Genomic DNA, 17,311 nt, shown 5'->3' with positions numbered 1-17,311 from the left:
TCTTGAGTTCTAGGGCAAGGGTATATGCAAGTAAGCATGTTCTGAGAGCAATAAACTATTTAAACGTTGTAAGAAGTGACTGACTACGGCTCCGGTGCAGTTAGGAGAGTGGCTGGGACAGGAAGGAAAGTTTGTAGGCGTCTCCAGAAGCCCTGTCCCTCACAGACGTGCAAGCCCATCCAGTGAGCCACAAAACCAACTCCAGGATTCTAAGACCCTGATCGAGCTCTCAGCTCAAGATCAGCCATTTTGACCGCATTTACCTCTTGAGCCTCCCCGTGTTCCTGCTGCTGTCGGAGAACATGTGGATTTCCTCACTGAGGGTGAATATCCTGAAACATTTCTTTAAAGGCGAGATTTTCTTAGACACTTCAAGACACTCTTTCTCAAGTGATCTTCATCTGTAGTCACGATAGAAAGTAGCAAAACCCAGGTGGCAGCATGGTGTGACACGATCACGTACGTTGAACTAGGTTCAAAATTGGTTCTGCCCTCAATTAGCTGAATGAGCCTGAAAAGGTTTAGCTTTCTTTTCCTTTTATGTGAAAGGACATTAATAATACTTAAATTATTATATGGATAAGAAGACCGAACACACAGGGACCCTCTTTGAACACCGCCTGGCACATGGTAGGTACCCTACAAAAGTGCCTTTCCCTCTGGAAATCCTGTTACAAGTTCACAGAAGTCTCTGGACAGAATCAGAGCAGGCGGGCAAATGGGACAGAAGGGGGGAGTTCAGCCCCCAACACAAGATGCTCGGGGTTTGTGACAGCACATTTAGAGACACCTCAGTGGAGTGGAAAAAAACAACACCCATGGAATTCATCTTTTCTGGAAACTTTGGTGTTGACTTGACCCCTATTGTCAGAAGAAACCCTTCATTCAGAAGACCTTCCCAGGTTTGGAGGCGGGAGTTCTCAGGCTCTTTATGGCTTGAGCTGAAGCATACGTTACAGCAGTGGCTCCCCTAAGATGATTTCAAAATAATATTGGTATGTAGGCCCCACCCTGGAGAAACTTATTAAGTTGGTTTGAAGGGGACAGAGACATGGGTATTTTTTTTTTTAATTTTTTTTTCAACGTTTATTTATTTTTGGGACAGAGAGAGACAGAGCACGAGCAGAGGAGGGGCAGAGAGAGAGGGAGACACAGAATCGGAAACAGGCTCCAGGCTCCGAGCCATCAGCCCAGAGCCCCACGCGGGGCTCGAACTCACGGACCGCGAGATCGTGACCTGGCTGAAGTCGGACGCTTAACCGACTACGCCACCCAGGCGCCCCATGGGTATTTTTTTTTTTTAAAGCTCCTGTGATTCTAATGTGCAGCTGGGGTTAACACCTTTCATTGGTGCAACAGATTTAAAAAGATGTCCTTTTACCATGGCTAGGAAGATACACCATCCAGCTGGGAGAACAGCATGTCACAAACACAAGAGGGCAGGGCCACAGGCTGCTTCTCTCCAGCAATTCTTGTCGAAGCTCCCAGATTGTATCCCAATTTCCGGAAGAGAACTTAATTCCATCCACATGATTTTAACACAATTACTGCTCAGAAGCAGCCCAATAAGCAAGAATTATTGAAGAGGCAATAAGGTGAATTTTGAGGCACAGCAAAATTATTCATCCGTTCACTTACTGAATCAACTAAATTTCTTCGTGGTGTTGGCCCAATGCCAAATTAGAAGCTGCCGTTAAACAGACTATCAGCAAAGATGCGTGTGCAAGTTTCTTTAATGTGAGCAATGCTATCAAAACCTCTCCATCGTAGCCCCAACCAAGAGATACAGAGTAATCGTTTTTCCTGGTGACAGAAGGTTAAGTGCAACTGTATCCAGAGAGAATCTGGATTTACTTCCAGGGCATCCAGTTCTCTCATGAATAGATTCCATCGGCTAAGACAGTTGGTACCATTCCCCTAAGTTTATACTGGTTCAGGGAAACATATTAAAGGGCCCAAATGAATCTATTTCAAGTGATTTATTGAACAAGATAATTTTCCAAGCTGTTGTCACAGAAAGCCATTTGACATCTCTAGCACCATCTCACCCAATTAGTAAGATCATTTCTGTATTTTTATGACGTGGCAATGAATTCCTTTTCCGGAACATCCATCTGTATTCCGTATTTTACTATTATGAGCTGTTAAGCCGTATTAAGGCTCTGGGCTCCTGCAGAAGTCGAGCACAGGCCACTTCTCCGGACTTAACTCATTGTATCTGAATGCCCTCAAATCCAACCTGTTTCAAAGAAACTACTGCATTCTTATGTACATTCCGTGAAAAACAGTCCAAATCTGACCCTTCTTCTCCATCACTGTTTTTGGAGAAAGTGATGAGCAAGAGTAACTTCTCTGGGAGACGGTACTATTGATCTAGATTTGTCGAACTAGCCCACAGTCTAATACATATAAATATATAATGAAAAGGCCTCACAGCACAGCCACCCGGAAAGAACGGGCTTTAAATACACATTGAGCCGGAACCGAAGAGGGGTATGTCACATGCATGTGCACACACAAAACTCTCATGTGTGAAGAGCCCCTTCTGCTTGTGCTCAGAATCAAGTATATATGGCACAAACAGAACCAGCGAGCTCTGCCACTGGCCCACCGGCCCCACTCAGGTCATCAGTCACTTCAGGGACCGCGTGTGTTCTCTCAGGAGAAATCATGCACTGCCCTGGGTGGGGGGGGAGCGGGTACAGAGAAAGGGAGGGCTCCCAGAATTAGTATCCAGCAGCTGAACTCATGACAGATGTTATCTGCCAATGAAAAGTGAAAAGAGCTTTACTTCTAATCCCTTTATGATCCAAAGTAGGCAGATCCCACTATGGATTACATGTATCTTTACTATTAATGAGCTCGTAACAATGTCTGAGGTGGTGATGACCGACTTGACTATGGAGGTACTCGCTGTAAAAGAAGTCCGTGAGAAAAAGGAAAGACAACCCCCAGTCCCAACGTAAGAATATGCACCAAGTCAAGAACTGTATTAAAAGAGTATGAGGTGAAAGAAATCCCTAGAAAATGATACTCAGTTTATTCAAAATCTAGTTCCTTGATGCTTAATGAAAGCAGCAGGCAGGAGAGAAATAAGTTTCAGTAAAAGGCTTTCTTCCCAAGAGGTTTGCTTAAAAATTCAAGACTCATCCAAAGTCTATTCACTGAATACCTACTACGCACAGTGCTGTGGTAGGCATCATCGGAGAGGAGAGAAAAATGAATCTCCGGGGGGGGGGGGGGGGGAGAAGGGTGGTGGAGATCCACTACTTCAATTGTTCTTCACACCCAAGGCCAAGGCAACATTCTGGAGATCACCCCGCCCCCGCCCTATACTGTCTGAGAGGAGGCTGAGACACTAGACAAAGTCCTAACCCTGGGAAGAGTTGTTCAAATTCACACATCCTTGAATATCTTCCTGACAAATAAATATACGTGTTCTGAATGTTCTATGCAAAGACATAACATGAGTAAAGTCCCTCAAAAGCTGAGCCCAAACCACCCAGCTGGAATCATCACCGGGATGGTGAAGAATGCCAAGTCAGGCATGAGGGGTGGGGCTCCTTCAGCATCAGGGGTTCGACGAGAAGCCAAGCACAAGCACGCCTTAAAATAGCAGGTTTCTGCCAACGTGTTCCCTCCCGGAGACCTAGCAGAGCGTCATCTTCTGTCCGCAGAGCATCATGGTTGGCACCCTGCACGCCCACAGCAGCAGGTGCCTCCCCCCACCGCCCCTGCCGCCCCTCCCCACCTCGGCTTCTCGTCGTTGTTCCAGCTGCTTAGGGAATGCTGCCTCTCTAGCGCAATGCATCGCTTTCTCAGAAAAAGATAAAGAGTAGGAACAGCAAATCTAGAGAGACAGAAAGTAGACAAGTGGTTGCTTGGGGCTGGGAATGAACTGTGATGCTAAGTGCACATGTAACTTCTTTCTGAAGTGATGGAGATGTTCTAAAATACACTAAATAAACGTCACTGAATTGGACACTTAAAACTGGTGCGTTTTATGGTATGTAACTTTTACCCCAATATGGCCGTTAATTGAAAAACATGTATCAACTGTGTTTAACATTAAGCATGAGCATGTCTACCCAACGGTGGGAAAAACAGCTCTACTGAAAGTGCAGACACATGAGCAAATGGATTACAAGTTTGTTCAGAATTCCTTCGACTTTAATTGTGGGGTAAGGTCAGGCAGCCACTGAGGATAAAATGCAGTCCCCGGGAGCAAATGCGATGCTGTTTGTCAAGTGGACATGAGAAGAGCTTTTTTTTTTTTTTTCAATTAGGGCAAGTGGTCAGAAGTCGCCAAAACTGTCGTCATTCCTCGATTGTTTCTTTTTTACCAGTCTCTTGCCCTTCAAAGACAGGATACCTGGCCTCCACATCGGCCCACGTGATGCTGCCATTGGCCAGATCGCAGACCACACTGGGCAGTTCAGAGACCTGCAGTAACAGGAAGGAGAATTCCAAGAATCAACCGACTTGATTAGACTGTCAGAAAATTCACCCTGAACTCAGGAGAGCCAAATCAGTGTCTAACTAATGACAAGGTCCCTCTACAAACTGGTCCCCACAGAATGTTTTTCGTCACTCTCACGGAAGCCTCCTTAACTATACTGACTTCTCTGCCGGGCCTGCGTTCATGCTTTTCCTCCCAGCCCGGAATGTCTACCGGCTCCCCCTGGATAACTCAATCCTCCCCCAGAGCCCTTCCTAATTATTCTAAATTTGTGTCACCTGAAGCTACTCCAGGTGTTAAATTTAACCCTAAGAAGAGGAGCTCGTCAAGGAACACGAATGAGCGGAGACTGGCAAACTGGAGAGCCCCAACCAAGGGGGCCAGCTGTTCTTCAGCCATAACCAAACACTGGCTACCACACGGCAGAAGTTCCTAAACTGAACATGCATCAGAATCATCCAGACCGTTGGAACAGTCGTGCCCACCCTCTATCCATCTCCAACCTCCCAGCCCAGCCCACCCTTCTGTTTCAGTGGGTCTGGGGTGAAGATTTTGCTTATTTAACAAAATCCCAGGTGATGTGAAGGCTGCTGGTCCAGGGACCCCATTCTGAGAATCACTATCAGATGGGAATGTAGGTCCAGAGTAGCCAGAACTGGTTTTGTCAAAAGACAAACCAGAAATGCAGGACTTACAACTTAGACTATAAACTCCTGTGGAAAAAAGCAGTCTTTTACTTTTGTTTTCCCTAATTAACTCTCTGTAGCAAGCTGAGCACACAATACGTACTCTAAATAAAACCTCTGCTAAAAATTAATAAAGGAGTCAGGCAGTTGTCAAAGTGGCTGTTCTTTGCTTCCCCTTTCACACTTTTCCTATTATCCCCATCATCCCTTCTCATTAAGTAAAATTACTGAACCATTATTGGCTGTTTTGAATAGATTAACAGGAAAAGTTTAGACATGCACATGTATACATTTAAAAAGAGATATAAAGATAAAATGTCTAAGTCCCCCCCCCCCCCCCCCCCCCCCCGCCCAAGCCTGCCAATAAAACTATGGAAGCAACCACTTGGGATCATACTTCTCTTGCTCAAATAAACAAACAACTACATAAAAGCAAACTGCTGGAGAATGAGCCCAGAGTGAGCCAAATGGTTATAAAATATTAGATAACTGTTAACGGGTATTTTCATAATTAAACCAAGGGGATTTGTGAATCTGTGCTCTGATATAAGCCTATGATTAAAATTCAAATGAAAAAAAAACAGGGGGGGAGCATAAATACAACAAAATCCAGCTCAAATCAGAAGGCACCAGTACACATTTCTAAGATTAAAATGCCTGGGCGCTTGGGTGGCTGAGTCAGTTAAGTGTCCGACTTCAACTCAAGTCGTGATCTCACGGTTCATGGGTTTGAGACCCGCATTGGGCTCTGGGCTGACAGCTCAGAGCCTGGAGACTGCTTCAGATTCTGTGCCTCCTTCCCTCTCTGCCCCTCCTCCACTCACACTGTGTGTCTTTCTCTCTCAAAAATAAGTAAACATTAAAAAAATTAAAAAAAAAAAAAAAGCCAAAGAGAACGCCAGCCACCTCAGCTCTAATCTGCCGCATGGAGTCTCGGTCCCGCAGAGTTGCCGTGTGAGGGGTCTTGTTCACCGTATCGAAGTCGATGGTGATGCCAAAAGCCACACCAATCTCATCAGTCCTGGCATAACGTCTTCCAATAGACCCAGAGGAGTCGTCTACTTTGTGAGAGACGCCGTTCCTGGTCAGGGCTTCCGCTGTCCAAAATACAGTAAATTAAAAGTAAAAAATGGAGAAAGTCCCAATATCAACTAAATATCGTCATACAAGCTCAGGAAACTTATAAAAGGAACCGAGACAAGAGAGCAATAAGTAACAGTTGCAAAAGAAAGAAAAATCCCCAAAGTTTCCTACGTGGCTTGCTGGAGCCCAACCCCTCAGTCCTACCTGCATCTCATACAGCTGCAGGGCAACAAGTATCCAATCAAAAGCCAAGGCCAGGGGGCCCCGTCCAGACTCCACCACCTCTACTTGTACGACCCCAAGCAACTCAGTGAACTCTTCCCATTTCCCAACTCTGAAATAAGTGGACCGCCAGAGCACCAGGAGGAGCCCTTTCAGTGCTGTGGGTCCAGTGGATGCAGACCCCCTCGGGTTGTTAACACTCACTAGGAGCCCCTGATGGAGGGAGCAGCACTGAGGTCAAGAAGAGAGGCAAGGATATTTCAAATCTGACACTTGGGTCCCACCCTAACTCAAATGCTAGGAGAAAACGTCCTGAACAAGCATACATCTCTTAGAAGTAAGAGCAGAGGCTAAAATCACTTAGATGTGTTCTTTATTCGACATGTATTTTTACTGAAAAAAAGATACACTTCCTAAAACTGAGTCTACTTGACAGTGTTCTCCTGGAGATTACCCGATTAGATTTGCTTACATAATTCCTTGACAAATGGCATGAACTCCTGGTTTTGGCTCAGTGGCAGGACCGAACATTTGAATGGAGCTACGACAGCAGGGAAACTGAAGAACTACATGGTTTAAAAAGAAGAACATCCAAATACATTAGTTTATAAACATTACTGTCCAAACTTCATTATCAAAATACCAGAAAACATGACACGAAAAGCAGTGTGACAAAAGACAGAACACAAGACAGAACCAGAAGGATCTGGTTTGCAGCTCTGAATTCGAACCGCCTTAGCGAGCTCTGGATCTTGGTTTCTTCATCTAAAAAGCACATATCGACCATCTGCTCTGCTTACTTCATAGGTCTGTTATAAAAAGCTGAATGACGTGAAGCATTCAGAAAACTACCATAGGGGCGCCTGGGGGGCTCAGTCGGTTAAGCATCTGACTCTGGATTTTGGCTCAGGTCATGATCTCACGGTTCCTAAGTTCAAGCCCCACATCAGTGCAGAGCCTGCTGGAAGATTCTCTCTCCCTCTCTCTCTGCCCCTCCTCCCCTCATGTGCATGCATGCTCTCTCTCTCTCTCAAAATTAAAAAATAAAATAAAAAACAGAAAGCTACTATATAAGATGGTTATTTTTTGGTACCACATAAAAGCCTTACTTCTTTCTGTGGAACTTCCCTCTAAATCATCAAATAGTAAATAGTGCCAAAACACAAGATCCAATTCTGTCCTTTAAAAAATTCAGCATAGCCAAAGGATCTATGAGTCTTAGTGACCAGGTAAAACAGACAAGCTTAATTACCTCACAACTGTATATCCAAAAGAAACAGTATAAAACAAAAAGAGATGTTTTGTATACCTATAACAAAAAGTACAACCCTCCTAAACTGCTCCTGAAATAGGCTTCAGAGTTACTCAGAAATAAAGCAAAGATATTTTGTGGAAGGCAAACTAGTCTACCATTTTGAGTTGGAAATAAGAGCTGACCAGTTTTTCAATAATATTTGTATAAAAGGTCCATGGCAAAGCAAGAATATGGAACACAGAATGAATCGGTTCCACAAAAATAAATGACATGGGTTCCAGCTAAGTCCCTCAAAAGCCTATTTAAATGCTAAGCAACCGTGACTATCCCGCTGTAAGTAAACCCTAGACTCCATGGCTGCCCAAATCCTAGAACATTCGCATTCCTCTTCTTTTTTTTTTTCTGAAAGAGAGAGAGGGCAGAAGTGATTGAGGAGCAGAGAGAGGAGTAGAGAGAGACTCACACGAAAGGCAGAGAGAGAGAGGAAGAGAGAGAGAAACAGGGCTAGAACTCACAAACTGTGAGATCATGACCTAAGCTGAAGTCAGATGTTTAACCAACTGAGCCACCCAGGTGCCCCTCTTCTCAATCTCTCTCTCTCTTTTTAATGTTTATTGATTTATTTTGAGAGAGAGAGAGATAGAGCAAAGGAGGGGCAGAGAAAGAGAGGGAGAGAGAGAATCCCAAGCAGGCTCCGAGCTCAGTGTGAAGCCTGATGTGGGGCTCGCTCTCACAACCGTGAGATCATGACTTGGGCCAAAATCAAGAGTCGGATGCTTAACCACTGAGCCACCCAGGCACCCCTCCTCTCCTCTATCTTGTGATAATTCTATTTAATGTGAGAGAGAAGCAAGGACCTGCCTTTATAGAAAAATAATTTTTTAAATCTCACTGGCAATGTTTTTATACCAAACTTGTAGGAAAACTGATTAAGGGACTATGTAATAGTTTAGAAACATTTTTGGCTTCCCAGAACCCACTGAAATTTCTCTTCATGAGGGTACTCTCTATGCCATTCATAAAACATGTCACTAGTTTATTCTTGCTTAGCCCTTATGAAATTTCTACTAAAATCCTACTTATATCCGTATTGTTATATTCAAAGGAACAGCTAAAAGATCTTTTTAATCCTTTTATTAGAAAAATAAACAGAAAAGGCTTGCAGCAAACTTGATATCTAAAAAGAACACTTTCCGTATGCTGCCATGCCTCAAGAATAACGGTGCCTTATATTTACATGTCTGGTGTCTAGACTAGGTTCTGTTGAATGAATGAAAAGCTGTTCCTCAAATGTCAGGAAATGAAGACGCAATGAGGGCAGAGAACAAAATAGTAAGTTTATTAGCTGCCTTATTACCAAGAGTATATCAGACTTTTAAAAATACTGGCACCAAGAACTTATCAGTCTATTCTTCAAGGTTAAATGTCCTAAAAAGAACTAGAGAGTTGACGTCTAACGTCACGTACACTCAGCTGCAGAATGGCCATGCAGGTAAGACTGTTTCATTCAGTTAATTTGATACACACGGTCTCTCCACTCTAGCCAGTCTTCTGATTGATTTCCTGGAAATCTGTGCCTATAAATTAAAGGAGTGTAATTTCTACAGGCAGTAGCGAGGTAAGAAAGGTGAAGGGAGGCAGAATGAAGAGATAAAGTGAAAGGCATGGAGCAGTGATTCAGAAGCATCAGGGTCAAAAGAAAGCTTGTGGGAGTTAATGAAGACTTCTTAGAAACATTTATCCTTAGCAGAGCTTGAATGCTAGGAGGGCTGTACCGCGGACGTTACTGCCCAATTTACTACCTGTCAATCTCCCACACTAGAATCGCTTGGGGTTCTTATAAAAAAAAAAAATACAGATCCCTAGGTCTCAGATCTGTGAATCAGTATCTCTGGAGGAGAACCTTTACCCCCCAAATCCCCCAATTTTATGCTGTTTGAGAAAGTTCCCTTTAACACTTAGTGCACAGATACAGTTAAGTGGCTTGGCTAAATTCTCTGAGCCGTCCCCTTCTTCCCAATTTTCTGAAAACATGTACCAGTATCTTCCATTGATGCAACACAGATAGTTCCCCCAAAGTAATATGTTCTGTCTCAGAATAAAGAGCACCAGGCAACTAACACAATGGCATCTAGAATAACCTGCACATCCTAAAGCTCAAGTGAGCTACATAAGAAAGTTTTTTGCTTTGTAAAGAGTTAAGCAGGGGCGCCTGGGTGGCTCAGTCGGTTGAGCGACCGACTTCGGCTCAGGTCATGATCTCGTGGTTTGTGAGTTCAAGCCCCGTGGCGGGCTCTATGCTGACAGCTCGGAGCCCGGAGCCTATTTCAGATTCTGTGTCTCCCTCTCTCTCTAACCCTCCCCCGTTCATGCTCTATCTCTCTCTGTCTCAAAAATAAATAAAACATTTAAAAAAAAAAAAAGAGTTAAGCAAAGAGGAATGTTAACATCACTAAAACATTTATTAATTAATCAATCAATCATCCAGAGTCTTCTTAATAATGTACTACAGGGAATTACATTCTCTGACACTGTAAGAGAATAGTGTACTGTACAAGACAACTTACCGTTCTCTGTTCATCTCCCTCACGTACATGGAATGTATGTTCAAATACCGTATACATGATCCTGCCCAGGCCAAAGGAGGGTTCGATTACATTCGGAACAACTTCTTCCACTGCAAACGAGATAGAAATCCAGTAACATTCTCTCAAACCCTGCGTAATGCATTGCAGCTCCTCTCTAAACAAGTCTTATTAGCACTAAAAATATCTATTCTGGATGGATTTGACTGCTCCCGTACATCAGAACAAAAGCAGAACATTCCTTAAAACTATCTGCTGATAGGAAACATGATGCCTTTAAAGAGTGAAAGTGGAGTGAAAAAGTTTTTCACCAAATTTAGTTGTTTATATGGCAATAAAAATGACACAAGGTACCAGAGTATTCCTTCCACAGTATACCACAGTTGGTAAGCTACGATCAACAGCAGCTACTCCATCATCTGCCTTGCCTTGCCTTGCAGAAAACATTAAAACTCTCGAGCTTTTATAAGACTTTGCTAGAACCAAAGATCTACCACCGCAGCTGACAAAACTAACAAAAACAATTCCTACACACAACAAGTATCACATGCTTTTGTGTTTTTATCTTGCTATCTTGATGAGAACTCTTTAAGAAAGCCAAGTTACTGCCATTGTACTTCCAAGGTTCTGGGGTCAAGAGGCCTTCAGAGAAGTTTGCGCAGGAATCTGTTCTCAATCAAAGACATTTACCAGAGGCCCCACATGGGTGAGGCTATACCCGTGGTACACATAGGAAATGTATTCATTACTTACTACTCACAAAGAAAACACTGCTAAGCACTGGGTCTAAGGTAACTGAGCTTAACCTTAGAGAATTTGTTTCAAGGGAAAGGAGATAAGTAGAACCAAAAATTCACATATGTGGAGGAAAAGGGAGGCTGTTTCTTTTGTCTGTGATAAACAGTAAGAGTAACATGGTAGAAATATGACCAAGGTATTTTCTGCCCATCCTTCTGGGTCATCCAAGCAACAGTAAAGTGCAGTTCTGAACTGGCCGCCAGAGTGGTGGCTAAAAAGCCCCAAAGCAAGAAGTATCTCCTGCTTACTCCCATCACTGCTCAGACTGCTTTTACAGCTCACGGAAGCCTGGCTATAGGGCAGGCCAAACACAAATGGAAAAGTAGGCCTACTCTCTCCATTAGCGGTCCCTTCTCAAACACCCACCTAATACTCTCAGTTTCCAGAAACTTCTACTCAGCCACAATTAACCAAAAGCATCCTTTGTATATTCTCCAAAACACTCCTATCCCAATTCATATAATTTGTTCTATAAAAATAATCATCTCCTTGTCTTTTAAAGAAGCAGGAAAGATCATTAATCTAAATGACTTTTAACAGATTGCCACAAAAGACAGGAGGGGTGAGTTCTCTCCTTTGCTTAAGAAACAAAAGGACTTTTCCTTAAAATGAAGGAAAAAAAAAAGATGGTTTTCATCAAAGAGATATTCTTCGGGGCGCCTGGGTGGCGCAGTCAGTTAAGCGTCCGACTTCAGCCAGGTCACGATCTCACGGTCCGTGAGTTCGAGCCCTGCGTCAGGCTCTGGGCGGATGGCTCGGAGCCTGGAGCCTGTTTCCGATTCTGTGTCTCCCTCTCTCTCTGCCCCTGCCCCGTTCATGCTCTGTCTCTGTCTGTCCCAAAAATAAATAAAAACGTTGAAGAAAAAAAAAAAATTTAAAAAAAAAAAAAAAAAAAAAAGAGATATTCTTCATATGCATCTCAGGCCATAGGAAATATAAAGGTGGCATTATAAACTATTTTTCAATATTGACACAAATTTAAAAAGGCAAAAGATAATGCCTTAAACATATTCATCAGATTCAGGGTTGTGGCATTAAAGATCTATTTTTCCTCTTCAAATTTTCTGTAAAATGGTTATGTCATAAAACTTAAAGAAAAAAAAACTTCAAGGATTGTGATGATTTTAAGTTTATTTATTTATTTATTTATTTTGAGAGAGAGAGAGAGAGAATGCTCGTGAAACGGGGGGAAGGGGCAGAGAGAGAATCTGACAGAAGAGCCCAACATGGGACTGGAACTGACGAACCCTGAGATCATGACCTGAGCCAACAAGAGTCGGATGCTTAACTAACTACGCCACCCAGGCACTGCGTGTTTAATTATTTTAAGAAATTTACCATGTAGTGTTTTCTGGAATCTCTTCACGTTGACCATGTCTTTTGTTAACTGAAATGTTTTCCCCTCAGTTTCAATAGTGAATTCCCTACAAACAAAACACATCTTGCATTAGTGAAATCATGCATCCTTATGCCTTAATTTAAAGGAGTTTTACCAACTGCTTTACTGTTTTCATTTTAAGTGTAATACAGCTTGGTCAACTCTCCAGGTAAAATAGGTAAAGCCAAATTTAAATATTTCATAAGGAATACCAAACTAAGTATTATATTAACAATGGCACCAAATAATATTGTAGGAAGCACCCAAAAATATGACTTGTCTTATAAAATTCCACAAGTGACCCAATGACTAATTCCTTTTGTTCTGAGATGAAAATAAAGCCCAAACCAATTTTTTTTTAAATTCAGTTTTAGAATAATTACAATGAATTTGTCAGAAACAGGCCTGCTAGCAAAAAGACCACTGTTCTCATTATTGTTCCAACTAATGTAAAAGTGACAAGGTTGTCATCTAATAGGAAGTAATTTTAAAACCTCCACACTATTCCAAAATAAACTTTGACACTTCTGTTGGTGAAGATCAGCTTCAAGAAGTTTAATGATTCTGTCTGATATCCCTCCAAAAATCACTGACTGGCATTGTGTTCAGGTCCTGAGATCTGCCCGTTCCATTTCAGGTTATAACAATTTACCTTTACAAAGCACTTCATTGCAGTACCTATATTTCCGCTTAGGAGGTATTTCTCACATTATAACTGGTCTGGATTCATCTTGGCTCACAAGCAGCTCGGTGCCAGGAAAAGAGAGCCCTCGTGTGGTTGTCTTTGGAGCTGTATACTTGGCACATGTTGCACTGTGTTTTTGCTAGTCTGTAGCACTGATAATCTCATGCATTTTTTGAGTGGTTTTCACTGATTTCCTTCATTTTTACCATTTTGTCTGAAGTTTGTTAAGTGCATTAAAATTCCATTACATAAACATTATCATATATTCTCTCTGTGAGTACAGTCTAAGTGTAGAGTAGGTAACAGTTATAAAAAAGCTGAAATTAGCAAAAAGATACCCATTACGTAAGAATAATTAATAAAGGAAGTGGTCATGTTTGTGACAAATAATGGTATCTAACTAGTGCTCTAACTTGTCCACTTTAATGGGATTTGATGTTGTTTTAGCACAAGCAATGTTAATTCTGGGAGACCAGAATGTTTTAAAATTTTCCTACTGAAATGGACAATCATATCTTCAACTTGTTATAAGCATTCATCTTACGACAGTTGTTTTTTTTTTTTTAAGTTTATTTATTTTGAAAGAGAGAGAGAGCACAAGCAAGGAAGGTGCAAAGAGAGAGAGGAAGAGACAGAATCCCAGGCAGGCTCTGTGCTGTCAGCGTGGAGCCGGATGTGGGGCCGAACTCATGAATCGTACGATCATGACCTGAGCCAAAATCCAGTCAGACGCTTAACCAACCAGGCCACCCAGGTGCCCTGTATGATAGTTCTTTTGACTAAATGTATGTACACGTGCAACCACCATCAATCACCCTAAGGCTCCATGGCTCCATTTCAATCCCCTCCACAACAATCAGCAAGTGACATGCTTTCTATCACTATATACTAGTTTCACCTTTCCCAGGGTTTTGCATATTTGTGTCAGATTTCTTTCACTTAGCCTATTGTCTAGGGTCAAGTATGAAATATATCAGGGTTTGCAGGCCATATGCAATCTCTCGAACTCTTTGTTTTTTTAAGTAACTCCTTGAAAATGCAAAACTCATTCTTAGTTGGAGGGCTGTACAAAAAAAATGTAAAAGATTTTTCAAGTGCACTTAAAAAACTGTACTCTTGGGTGTCTGGGTGGCTTGGTCGGTTAAGCGTCTGACTTAAGGTCATGATCTCATGGTTCATGAGTTCAAGCCCTGCATCGGGCTGTCTGCTGTCAGCACAGAGCCTGCTTCAGATCCTCGGTCCCTTTCATTCTCTGCACCCCTCAATAAAAAAAAATTTTTTTAAACCTGTATTCTTTGGTTATTAAGTATTCTATAAATTGCAATTAAGTTGATTAAGTGTTTATACCTTTAAACTCCTATTGTTTTGGTTTTGTTTTAAACTCCGATTTTTGTTTTGTCTGCTTACTCTACCAAATATTGAGAGAAGGGAATAGAAAACTTTGACTATAATTGTGGATTTGTCTATTTTTCCTTCTAGTTCTGTCAGGTTTGTTTTATATATTTTGAGGTTGTTTTTAGTTGTATACAGTTAGAATATGCCTTCTTGATGAACTGATCCCTTTAACATTATGAAATGTAACTCTTTCCGTACTAACTTCCCTTGTTCTGAATTGACTTTGATGTTAACTCAGCCATTTCTAACTTAATGATTAATGTTTGTATGGGAAATATTTTTTATTCTTTTACTTTTAAGCCTATTTGTGTATTATAATCACAGCAAATTTCCTGTAAATAGCACTTAATTGGGTCTTGATTTCTTTAGCTAGTCTGACAATTGATGGCTATTAATTCAAGTGTTTAGATAACACTTAATTTAATTAATTTAACAATTTAATTTAATTTAGATAACACTTACATTTAATATAATTACTGATACTGCTGAATTTGAAGCTACCATCTCATGAGTTACTTTCTATTTGTCCCATCTTTTCTTTGTTTTTCTCCTCTTGTCTTCTTCTGGAGTATTTTTTTATTATTCTATTTTATCTCCCTTATTGGTTTATTAGTTACATTCGTTTGGTTTTTGTATTTTTCCAGGTAATTGCTCTAGAGTTCACCATATGTATTTTTTCAAACTTATCATAGTCTACTCTCAAATAGTATTATGCCACTTCACATGTAACATATGCACCTTACAACAGTATATTCTCAATTCTTTGCTCTCATCCTTTGAGTTACTGACGGCACACATTTTACTTCTATATGTTGTAAATTTCACAATACATTGTTATTGTTTTTGCTTTAAACAGCACATTATCTTTTAAAGAAATTAAATAAAATGTCCTTTATCTTACCCATATTGTGAATTGTTGTTTCTAGAGCTCTTTATTTCTTTGGTAGCTAATTTCCACACTTCTGCCTGAAGAGCTTCCTCTAACACTTCACCTAGTATAGGTCTGCTGGCAATGTATTCTCTCAGCTTTTGTTTGTAAGAAAGTATTTTGCTTGGCAGAGGACTTTTGGTTGTTAAGCACCTTAAAAGATTTTATCCTATTGTGCTGTGGTTTGCATTCTTATCTTTGCTCCTTTTAATGTAATGAGCCTTTGTTCCCCTGGCTACTTTAAGGACATTTCTCTTCATGACTGGTTTTCAGCAATTTGATTCTAATGTACCTTCATGTGGTTTTGTGTTTATTTTGCTTGAGTTTGAACTTTTTAAATCTGGGTTTTCTGTTTGTAACAAATTTGGAAATTTCTGAGCAACTGTATGTATCTTCAGCTATTTTCTCTGTATACCGTCTCTGGGACTCCCAATTACAGATATGTTAGCCTCATATTAATCCAAAGGACATTTTGTCCCCAGTCTTTTTTTCTATAGCTTCTTTTCGGATAGTTTCTATTGCTATGTCTTTGAGTTCAATGATCTTCCTTCTGCAATGTTTAATCTACTGTTCATCCCATTTAGTGAATTTTCATTTGCAAAACTGCCTCTAGATGTCCACTGTCTCTTTTTATATATATATTTCCATTTCTCACCTCAGATGTTCATGTTTTCCCTTACATCTGTGAGCATATGAAGCATATTTATTACTGTTTTAACATCCTTATGTATTTATTCATCATGTTTGTCACTTCTAAGTGTTTCTTTTGACTGACCTCCTCAATATGGGCTATGTTTTCATGCTTTTTCATGTGCTTACAAATTTTTTTATTGTTTGTCAAACATGGTACATTTTATATCGTTTAGTGCTGGATTTTGTCATATTCCTTTATAGATCTGTCTCTACTGTTTTTATATTCATGCTTAAAACAATTACAGAGACCACTCCAAAGCTCAAAAAAAGAGCAATGACTGAGAGGCATATGTCATTTCTAATTATTCCTCAGTCACTTCCTTGGACAAGTCTCCTCCTCTAAGAAAGTTATTGGGGGAAAAAAGATCTTTATAGTTCATTTCAAATCTATTTCCAGGCTATAATGCCAAAATCTCAGGAATGACAGTTCTATAAATATAGCCAAGAGATAATACTTACCTGCAAAAAATTTCTAAAGAAACTGATCTCACCCTTTCAGAACCTGCAGAGAGAACATCTCTAACTGAAGCAGATAAAAGTACACATCTTAGGGACGCCTGGGGTAGCTCAGTCAGTTCTTGATTTTGGCTCAGGTCACGATACCAGTCATGGGACTGGGCCCCACACCGGGTTCCACACTCAGCATGGAGCCTGATTAAGATTCTCTCTCTCTTCCTCTGCCCACGCATACACTCTCTCTCTCTCCCCAATTAAAAAAAAAAAAAAAGTACACATCTTAAATCTTACCCTTTCTCATTCAGTAGTTTTTCCATCTCTGTAATGTAGCACTCCTCACAAATGGTAAGGTATTCCAGCACCAGCTTTGCATCCTTCTTATATGCCTTCCCAATGGCTCCCTTATTGGGTTCAAACTGAACAACATTGACTGTTTTGTATGAAGTAGTCAAGGAATCCAAAAACACAGAACTGCCATACTATGGGAATGATCTTGAGAACAATCCATCGTTGACATAAAACAACGACCAGTTCTCTATTGGCATCCTAGACACTGTTTATACTGACGTCAAATGCAAAATGAAATAACTACCCTCAAAATCATTCAGACAAATCCTCACTCAAAACAGGTAAACGCTGTCAACAGAGATTTTTACAAAGTTATAGTGACATGAAAGGGATATTATCT

At 41.0% G+C, this 17,311-nt stretch overlaps 1 protein-coding gene across 1 annotated transcript in view; it reads right to left on the bottom strand.

Annotated features, from left to right (window-relative positions):
• Positions 1 to 4,152: 4,152 nt before the first annotated feature.
• GARS1 (glycyl-tRNA synthetase 1) overlaps positions 4,153 to 17,311 on the bottom strand; it is a 45,479-nt gene continuing 32,320 nt past the window's right edge. Inside the window, exons 12-17 of the mRNA XM_047096527.1 lie at positions 16,915 to 17,060; positions 12,427 to 12,512; positions 10,273 to 10,382; positions 6,923 to 7,016; positions 6,052 to 6,242; positions 4,153 to 4,443 (exon numbers count right to left, since the gene is read on the bottom strand). Coding sequence (XP_046952483.1) covers positions 4,318 to 4,443; positions 6,052 to 6,242; positions 6,923 to 7,016; positions 10,273 to 10,382; positions 12,427 to 12,512; positions 16,915 to 17,060 — 753 coding nt within the window. The 3' untranslated portion in view covers positions 4,153 to 4,317. The remainder of the gene's footprint in view (positions 4,444 to 6,051; positions 6,243 to 6,922; positions 7,017 to 10,272; positions 10,383 to 12,426; positions 12,513 to 16,914; positions 17,061 to 17,311) is intronic.

Source organism: Lynx rufus, unplaced genomic scaffold (genome assembly GCF_022079265.1).
Source record: "Lynx rufus isolate CCGP_SWC_20201006 ecotype Redwood Valley unplaced genomic scaffold, mLynRuf1.p SCAF_4, whole genome shotgun sequence".
Lineage (NCBI taxonomy): Eukaryota > Metazoa > Chordata > Mammalia > Carnivora > Felidae > Lynx > Lynx rufus.
This window is presented reverse-complemented; position numbering and strand designations above follow the sequence as displayed.